This window comes from Parambassis ranga, unplaced genomic scaffold (assembly GCF_900634625.1).
Source record: "Parambassis ranga unplaced genomic scaffold, fParRan2.1 scaffold_21_arrow_ctg1, whole genome shotgun sequence".
Classification (NCBI taxonomy): Eukaryota; Metazoa; Chordata; class Actinopteri; family Ambassidae; genus Parambassis; species Parambassis ranga.
Window position 1 is genome coordinate 800,685 of NW_021144767.1, and position 9,837 is coordinate 810,521.

Consider the following 9,837-nt stretch of genomic DNA (forward strand, 5'->3'; position numbering starts at 1 on the left):
ACATGCATTAGGGAGTGTCCCCAACCTACCCCCCCCCCCCACACACACACACACACACACTTACACAGACACACACTGATTTTCAAAATAAAAGCCTCTAATTCATTACACAGCTAACTAGCACTAGCCACCCCTACAAATTATACATCAAATCGACCGGCTCGGTCAGGACTACTACCCTCTGAGGTTTGGTGTCGATCGGATAAACGGTGTTTGAAAAAATCCAGAAAAACTGCGATCGACCCTCCCCACAGGCATCAAATCACTGTCAAACTTTGAAGGCATGGTGTTTGGGCATGCTTTCACACAGAACCTTCATTCAAAATGTAAAATGTAGATAAACATTAGACCTCTGACATATTGAGTCCCCATGTCTGTGCCACTTTTTGTTTTGACAGGCAAGCCACTTAAGCTGACCTAACCCCCCTCATAGGAAATAATGGAAACCTGGTGAGATCCCTGACAAAACCCAGCTAACTTTGGAAGCCTATCAGTCTGGCATGCCTCTACACAGAATATTCATTTCAACTGCAAACTGCTCATAAGGAGTTGGACTTTATCATACTGAGTCCTCATGTTCATGTCTTTTACCAAACTTCATAAAATAGCAGCCAAAGTCACATCCACATCTTTAGGATTCCTCCATTCAGAATGAATGGAGAAGCTTGGGGCCTATTAAACCTTATATAAAACCAATCAGAAACACTGTAAAAGCATGAAATGTCATCAGTGGCATCTTTCACATCTGCCGGTGATCAGGAATGAGGTTTGGTGGTATATAATGGGGCGGACCGGCAGCAGAGTGTGGGTGAGCGCGCATTGGCCCACTCAAAATTTCTTGTGAAATTTTCTAGGTTATATATACAATAGTTATTTCTATTTTCTTTCCTGTTTGGTTCTTCTGTCCTTATGTTCCTTTCTTTGGTTGGGATTGTTGGTGCATTATCATTGAGGGTTTTTCCTGTAGAACAGACCAAAAGTCCAGTTCATATGTTCACTGGGCCGAAGCCTCTGTCATAAAATCAATAATGTCCTAATATGCCACCAGTACTGTTGTCCACAGGATGAAATCACACGTTTAAAAATGATTATTATTTATATATATTTAACATTTCACCACAAGATGGCAGCAAACATGGTCAAACTCTCACCACCCTGTTTGCCAGTGATCTGTGTTTTTTTTTATTGCCCATTTCTAAAATGGCAAGTGTGAGTAAGAAAAGGAAGGTTGACAGCGAAGGCCGAAGTTTCAGGACAAGTGGAAATGGAAGAAGAATGTGAGGGCAAGACATCTTGCACATTGAAACCTGTGTTGGAGCCAGACCTGCCCCCTTTACTGCAGCTGAGAGCCCAGTCTCTTCCTTCTCATCAGAGGTCCCTCGTTAATCGCGGGGTTACGTTCCAAAAATAACCCGCAAAAGGTGAAATCCGTGAAGTGATGGGCTTTATTTTTTACAGTTATTCTAGATGCTTTAAGGCTGTGAACCCCTCACTACACACTTTATACTCCTTTCTCTCCTGTTCACTGTCAGAGTTCAAACCTTCATAAAAATAAGTCCAGTGTTACAGAATGAAACCAAAGCACAAAGCAAAATAAAAGGAAATATAATAAATGAAGATTAAAAAATGGTTTGTGAAATGAAAGTTGTGGCAGCTGCACTAAAATGAATGATAAGTTAATGTGTTCTGTTCAGAGCTGTCAGTAAAAGCTTGTTTAACTGGTTTCGGCTGTCCCGCCTAACAAATGAAGAGATTGCTTCCAAAACGCTATAAATCCAGAAAAAAGTGTTTTCTTTCCAAAAAGGGTTTATATGAAACTTCTAGTTTATGTTTCAAACTGTAATATATCATCATGAGTTTGTAATAACATCAAAAAATCTAATCTATATTTTGATTTTAAACATTTATTAAACACCCAAAAAGCTATAAATCCATTTCATCACAAAACTCATTTTATGTATTTATATATGTATTTCTAATAATATTATTTCGCCGGCTGTCAGTTGATCCACATGACAAAAGTTTTTCTCTTTAGTATGTGAACAGGAAGTGGCCGGTATTTTCCCTCCAGCTGAGTTTCGGGATTCTGTGTGGAAGGCTTCCACTTTTTTCCCATGGAAGAAACGAGGACTGCCTCATGGATACTGTCAAAGTTATTCATTTCACACAGCTAAAACACTCATTTAAAAGACGACTGGACATACTTTCTATCTACTGACAGGGCTCCGCCATGACAGTTGGAAAGCTGCCCCGTGATTGGTTGAATGGAAATGCTGCATTGTGCTGAAAATCAGGGCGTTTGTAGCAGATTGGGAAAAAAGGGAAGAAGCGGTGCAGGGAAACATGGCGGATAACGTGTTTTGTTACTAATTGATTACAAACTTTAAACAGAGACCCCGTGTGAAACTTATTTTGGTGGTAACTCGTTTTCTTAAACAGTGGCGTTTCTCGCCCTAACCCTAACCCTAATAATGCTGCTCACAGCTCAGTGTCTCAGTGTCTTCACTCTTCAGTCCATCAGTCCAGTCTGACCCTTTGGATGAGATTCTTTGTGTCTGAGTCCTGCCTGCTTTTGGACTGTGGAGCTGTTTATTCCTGTGTTTGGACCTTTTCAACCCTTTGTGGTCTCTTATTGGATTTTGTCTTTTGTCTGCTTTGGTTGTCTCTGTTATGTCCCAGGCTGAGGGGAAACCCACACACGGCATGTCTGCACCTCCCCACTCGTCCCCACTCTCAGATCGGCAGCTACACAGGCTGGTTTCAGTGTTAGGCTGCAGTTCATGAACTCAGAGCTGAGCAGTGCCCAAACAAACACAGAGACACTACAACACACTAAAGCTCCCTAACAAGAGAAAAAGGGAAAACCAATGACAAAGCTGGAACCTAAAACTCCTGCTGGGGAGTAATAAACTCCAGTAAACACCAAAGAAATCCAACCGCCGAGGCTGCGCTACAACAGCTCTGATGGACTGTTAGAACACTGACTCATGCACAATAACATGAGGAAAGACTGAGTCAAACTTACACCTCCTTGGAACAGGTTTTAACCTCTGCTCTCCACCATGCTCCACCCTGCAGGAAGAAACACAGTCAGAATGATTTTCTAACCAACATGAGTCCAAACTGCTGATCAACATGAAGCAGAGTTCCTCAGTTTGTCAGAGACACACAAACAGACTGAAACTCATCTGTGTCGACTCCAGAAGAGTCTCTCCTGATCTGCTCTGTGTTTATTCATGTCCTCCATTCTGTGAAATATTGCTCTCTGTCAGTGCTTTACTGTAAAATCCTCTTCATGCAGCAACAGTGTAGGTTTGATCTCAGCATTGTGCATTTATCCAAAGCAGCAAACAAGCCACACTGTCTCTGACTGTTTGTTCCTTTCACTCTATATGCAAACACAAGCCTGGTTCACATGTGTCATGGATGGAAGAGTTTCTGACACACTTCAAATAAATACATTCACTCATGTCTGTGTGTAGTTTTTACAGTGATAATATTGTAGTGTCTCCCTGCTCTCTGTCTCTGACTGAAGGAACTCCTCCTTCTACCATTGTGTTGTTGTCTCCTCTGAAGCTTCACATATGGATTGTTTCAGGAACATTTGTTTGTGGAAATAATTCAGTGGTTCTTACAGCTGAGGACATTAATAAGTAGGGCATCATTTTGTATTTGATCTGCACTAAGTGTGACTGAAAATCAGTCTGTTTGTATTTTGACATGAAGAACGTGTATAAAGAAAAGTGAAGTTAACATGATGGACACTTAATGATGGAGGAAGATGAACATCAGGGATCAGTGATTATTTCTTCTCTGCAGTTTCAGTCCATTCATCAACAGCTGTGGATATATGAGCTAAACTGACAGACTGAGGAGGACTCATGCTCTGTGGTCTCTGTGTACCTGAGAGTCTTCAGACTACAATCTGGACTGTTGAGTAAAGCAGACAGCAGCTCCACTCCTGAGTCTCCTGGATGATTGTAGCTCAGGTCCAGCTCTCTCAGATAGGAGGGGTTGGAGGTCAGAACCGAGGCCAGAGAAGCACAGCCCTCCTGTGTGATCAGACAACCTGACAGACTGGAGGTACAAAACATGTCATGAACTCAAGTAGAAAGAAGGAAAATCCAACAGATCTTCAACATGAACATGAAGCAGAATTTAACTGATTGTTACGTGCTGGTACTCGTTTGTTGTGTGTGTATGTCTGTTATGTGTGTCTCTTTGTTTTCTGTGCAGGTTCCCATGTGCACTTCTGGTGAACCAAGTGGACTCAGCTGTTGATGATCCACTTGGTTCACCAGAAGTGCACATGGGAACCTGCACAGAAAACAAAGAGACACACATAACAGTCATTAACGTAACACAGATCATCAAAAAGCTGGATCCTGACCTGAGAGTCTTCAGTCCACAGTCTGGAGTCTCCAGTCCACGAGACAGCTGCTTCACTCCTGAATCCTGCAGGTCATTATTATCCAGGTCCAGCTCTCTCAGACTAGAGGACTGGGAGCTGAGGACTGAGGACAGAGCTTCACAGCTTCTCTCTGAGAGGTTACAGCTGCTCAGTCTGAAAGAAATGCAAATGAATCCTTACTGACACATTAGTGAATGACTGAATGAGCGAATGAATAAATGCATCAATAACCAGTTACAAAATTTGTTCTAATTAATGAAAATCAAGGTGCTTTTACTAGAGATGGGCGATCCTGAAAATTCCAGCATTTATCCGATATCTAGTAAATACAGGGCCAGTATTGCTGATACCAGAACAGTTTCTTTTAATTAGAAATTTAATCAGTTGATCATAATTAGGAGAATAACACACAAGAAACATTTGTTAAGTAAATCAAGCTGCAAACAAAAGTGCAGAACTGTATATGTGTATGTATTCTGTTATATTCTGTTAGTCACTTTTTTCTGTTAATTAATCAAACATTAATTCACCTTGTGTTCATTTCTATTTATTTTTTATATTTTGCTCTTCTTATGTGTGCTGTTGCTGTTGTAACACTGTGAATTTCCCCTGCAAGGGACTAATAAAGGATTCTTCAGAATCTTATCTTATAACTTGTATGAAACTATAACTTCACAATCATGCCAGTGATGCTCCTTGTGACAGCCATGGCTGTTTGTGAATAATCTAGGTGAAATAAAATAATGAAGATCATTTTTTAAAAGTTTAAAACCTATCTGCATGTAGCCTAAATATAAAGAATCAAGATCCTTCAATGTTTATCACAAAAGCATAGTTATATTAAGCATCATTAGAGCCGCTGTGGTAGACCTGTCTCAATTGAAATATGTCAGTTCCCTGTTTGACTAGGAGGTGGAGCATGTGGTGTTGGGGAGGTATAAGAAGGGAAGGAAGTAATCACTTGGGGGGGAGGAGGGGGGGTTGGCTGGAGGAAGCACACAGTTTTTCGACCGTCAGGTAGTGCGTCATGATGTATTTGATTTTATTCAGCGTGTACGTCGGACATGACGATGTTAGAATAAATATGCACTTCACACTGCACTGACGCGTCAGGAAGAAACCACCGGCATTACAGCAACAACAGCAAACTAACAGCACGCAGTGACTGGTTTATTTTTACAACAATATTGAAATACATATATAAACTTATATAATTTGTTATTAGATATATTTTTGAATTTGCGTAATATATGGTCACAGTTTACTCATTTTGCTAAAATCTTATCACCACACTCAGAAAGACACATTAAATAATGCTGCAGATTACTCAATCTAACGTTCACTTCTATAAATAAGCTACCTAGACATTGATACTATCGATATTTAGATCGATTCGCCCACCCCTACTTCTTACTTGTGTAGAATTCAGTGCACATTAGTGTCAACATGAACATGAAGCAGAATTTAACTGATGATCAAAAAGCTGTATCCTCACCTGAGAGCCTCCAGTCTCTCTAGTCCACAAGACAGCTGCTTCACCCCTGAATCCTGCAGGTCATTATTATTCAGATCCAGCTCTCTCAGACTAGAGGACTGGGAGCTGAGGACTGAGGACAGAGCTTCACAGCTTCTCTCTGAGAGGTTACAGCTGCTCAGTCTGAAAGAAATGCAAATTAGTTGTTATTAATGAATGAAGGACTGAATACAAACCAATTACACATTTTGTTGTAAATAATGACAATAAAGATATTTTTACTTGTGTAGAATTCAGTGCACATTAGTGTCTATCTGAAAGCCTCCACATGTCAACACATGAACTGCATGTAGAAAAGCTTCAAACATAAAGTTAAGATATGCATTTAAATGATCAACCACCAGATCCTGACCTCAGTGATTCCAGACCACAGTGAGCACTCTCCAGTCCAGCACAAAGAAGCTTCACTCCTGAATCCTGCAGGTCATTGTTACTCAGATCCAGCTCTCTCAGACTAGAGGACTGGGAGCTGAGAACTGAGGACAGAGCTTCACAGCTTCTCTCTGAGAGGTTACAGCTGCTCAGCCTGAGAAAAAATAACAATGAACACAAAGTCAATGTTTTATTGTTCATATAAAAATCAACCATGTTTGAAATGGTTCATAAATCCACCTACAGAACTTTGTTGGAGGCTTTGACCACTGGCAGCAGCCTCAGAAGAGCCTCCTCTGAGGCAGAGTATTTCTTCAGGTCAAACACCTCCAGATCTTCTTCTGATGACAGTAAGATGAAGCCCAGGGCTGACCACTGAGCAGGAGACAGTTTATCTGTGGAGAGACGTCCTGATCTCAGGGCCTGTTGGATCTCCTCCACTAGAGAACGATCATTCAGTTCATTCAGACAGTGGAACAGATTGATACTTCTCTCTGCAGACACATTCTCACTGATCTTCTTCTTGATGTGCTGGACTGTTTCCTGATTGATCTGTGAGCTACTTCCTGTCTGTGTCAGCAAGCCCCGTAGAAGAGTCTGATTGGTCTCCAGTGAAAGGCCCAGGAGGAAGCGGAGGAACAAGTCCAGGTGTCCATTTGGACTCTGTAAGGACTTGTCCACAGCACTCTGTTGGAGATGTTTTAGTTTACGTTTGTGTCTAAAGATCTTAGACAACCAAGATTGTTCCAGCAGGTTGACAGCAGAGTTGATGAAGGTCAGATGGACATGAAGAGCAGCCAGAAACTCCTGAACACTCAGATGGATGAAGCAGAACACCTTGTCTTCCTCTTTAAAGACCTGTGTGAACACTCCTGAGTACACTGAGGCTGCTGTGATATCGATGCCACACTCTGTCAGGTCTGATTCATAGAAGATCAGGTTTCCTTTCTGCAGCTGGTCAAAAGCCAGTTTTCCCAGGGACTGAATCATCTTCCTACTCTCTGGACTCCAGTGTGAATCTGCCTTAGCGCCTTCATCATATTTGACCTTTAATTTGGTCTGAACCACCAGGAAGCGGATGTACATCTCAGTCAGGGTCTTGGGCAGCTCTGCTCCCTCTCTGGTTTCCAACATGTTCTCCAGAACTGTAGCAGTGATCCAGCAGAAGACTGGGATGTGGCACATGATGTGGAGGCTTCGTGATGTCTTGATGTGGGAGATGATCCTGCTGGCCTGCTCCTCCTCTCTGAACCTCTTCCTGAAGTACTCCTCCTTCTGTGGGTCGGTGAACCCTCTGACCTCTGTCACCATGTCCACACAGTCAGGAGGGATCTGATTGGCTGCTGCAGGTCTTGTGGTTATCCAGAGGTGAGCAGAGGGAAGCAGCTTTCCCCTGATGAGGTTTGTCAGCAGCACATCCACTGAGGTGGACTCTGTGACATCAGTCAGGATCTCATTTTTGTGGAAGTCCAGAGGAAGTCGACACTCATCCAGACCATCAAAGATGAAGACCACCTGGAGGTCCTGAAAGCTGCAGATTCCTGCTTCTTTGGTTTCAGTGAAGAAGTGATGAACAAGTTCCACCAAGCTGAACTTTCTCTCTCTCAGCACATTCAGCTCTCTGAAAGTGAATGGAAATGTGAACTGGATGTCCTGGTTGGCTTTGTCTTCAGCCCAGTCCAGAGTGAACTTCTGTGTTAGGACTGTTTTCCCGATGCCAGCCACTCCCTGTGTCATCATTGTTCTGATTGGTTCCTGTCTTCCAGGTGAGCCTTTAAAGATGCCTTCTGGTCTGATGCTTGTTTCTGGTCTGTGTGCTTTCCTGGATGCTGCTTCAATCTGTCTGACCTCATGTTCCTCATTGACCTCTGCAGTCCCTCCCTCTGTGATGTAGAGCTCTGTGTAGATCTGGTTCAGAAATGTTTTTTTTCCTGCTTTAGCGATCCCCTCAAACAAACACTGGAACTTCTTCTTCAGGTTAGACTTCATTTTTTGTTGACAGGCAGTGAGGATCTCTGACAAGACAGCAAATTGTGTTATACATGTGTCACTGTATGAAGAGACATCCTCACCTGTGGACAGTACCCTGACTTACCTGAAGGTACTGAAGGGACGTCTTTGAGGTTCTCCATGAGATCATTCCGCCTGATCTTCACCAAAACCTTTTTCATTACTTTAATAGAGTTCAGATGGTAGGTCTGCAACATCTGGTCCACTGTTTTCATCCGCTTTGCTTTTTCAAGTTTATACTTTGGGATCGATGGGAAGTCTTCTAGAGTTCCATTCTGGTACATGTACCATTTAAACTTTTCAAACTCCTCTTCTCCTAATTCCTCCAAAGTCTGCAGAAGTATCTCTGGAGGACGTGCCATCTTGAGAGGTCTTCAGTGGTGTCTGTACTCTCCTGGTTCTGCTGTCTCCCGCTGTGACCACAGGGTTCAAACAGGTTTAAACTCCTTGAGTCCTGTAGGATTTTCAGACATCAGAGTACAATTAACTGCATTGTAGGAATTATTTAATTTATGTTACTTAGTGCACACACATGAAAAACTGTTAAGCAGTCACATGTTTACCTGCACTGGTCTTGTACATACTAGATGTCCACCGATATCAGTTTTTCATTGCAATTTATCTATCTTTATACAATACACAAAATACACCCAAACGTTCCGTCCTTTTCTACACTTACAGTGCTAAATGTGACACTTTATGGGTAAATAATCCAGGGCATTGAAATATAAGAATATTATTACTATAAAATAACCAATCAGCAAAATTAATCGACCATCTGATTAATTGGTCGACCTCAATTGCACGATGTCCAGCATCAGGCCCTGGTTCAACCATTGAATAATAGTAGAGCAATGAAATGAAGACTGACATGGAGAAGTATCAAGGTCAGTTATTGGTAGTCTCACCTCAGACAGGTTTTGGATGGAGGGTCACACTGATCCATGCTGCTCCTCAAACACACTTACACCTGTAGAGTTTGAAGCATCTGAACTCTGTGCAGGATGTTTAGTCCTCATTGGGAACAAACGTACAAAGGAAGCTGCTTCCACTACACTTCAGTGACTCTGCGGACAGTTAAGCTGCTGGTGATCAATAATAACACAGAAACATTGATCTACACCCTGAAACACGAGCTGCTGGAACAAAAGGAGAAAACAGTCAGAGAGATTTACCTCAGAGCAGTGTGCAGACGTCCTCCTCCTTCAGCGAGGCAACTAAAGTAACAGAGCCTGTGACATCACATGGTCGTCTCTTGATACCTTGGCACAAGATAAGACATAAGATAAGACTTTATGATCCCTGCAGGGAAATGAAGTCATTACAGCAGACAGTGCACAATGTACTACCAGGGTATCATAAAAACAGAAACACAAAGATAAGTAAAGGGCAGGGCTGGACTCTCCCTTGGGGTGATGTTGTTAAATGTCATTATTTTGAAAACACTAAAAAGGTTTAATTACAATAACTGTTGTGGTCAGTTAATCATGGCTGCCTCTGAAAATCATCA

General features: G+C 42.1%; 1 protein-coding gene across 1 annotated transcript in view; it reads right to left on the reverse strand.

Moving 5' to 3' along the window:
- Positions 1-9,529, reverse strand: part of LOC114429731 (NLR family CARD domain-containing protein 3-like) — an 11,082-nt gene extending 1,553 nt beyond the window's left edge. Inside the window, exons 1-8 of the mRNA XM_028398373.1 lie at positions 9,503-9,529; positions 9,236-9,412; positions 8,413-8,781; positions 6,562-8,332; positions 6,298-6,471; positions 4,391-4,564; positions 3,904-4,077; positions 3,026-3,072 (exon numbers count right to left, since the gene is read on the reverse strand). Of these exons, the coding sequence (XP_028254174.1) occupies positions 3,026-3,072; positions 3,904-4,077; positions 4,391-4,564; positions 6,298-6,471; positions 6,562-8,332; positions 8,413-8,689 (2,617 nt within the window). The 5' untranslated portion in view covers positions 8,690-8,781; positions 9,236-9,412; positions 9,503-9,529. The remainder of the gene's footprint in view (positions 1-3,025; positions 3,073-3,903; positions 4,078-4,390; positions 4,565-6,297; positions 6,472-6,561; positions 8,333-8,412; positions 8,782-9,235; positions 9,413-9,502) is intronic.
- Positions 9,530-9,837: the final 308 nt, after the last annotated feature.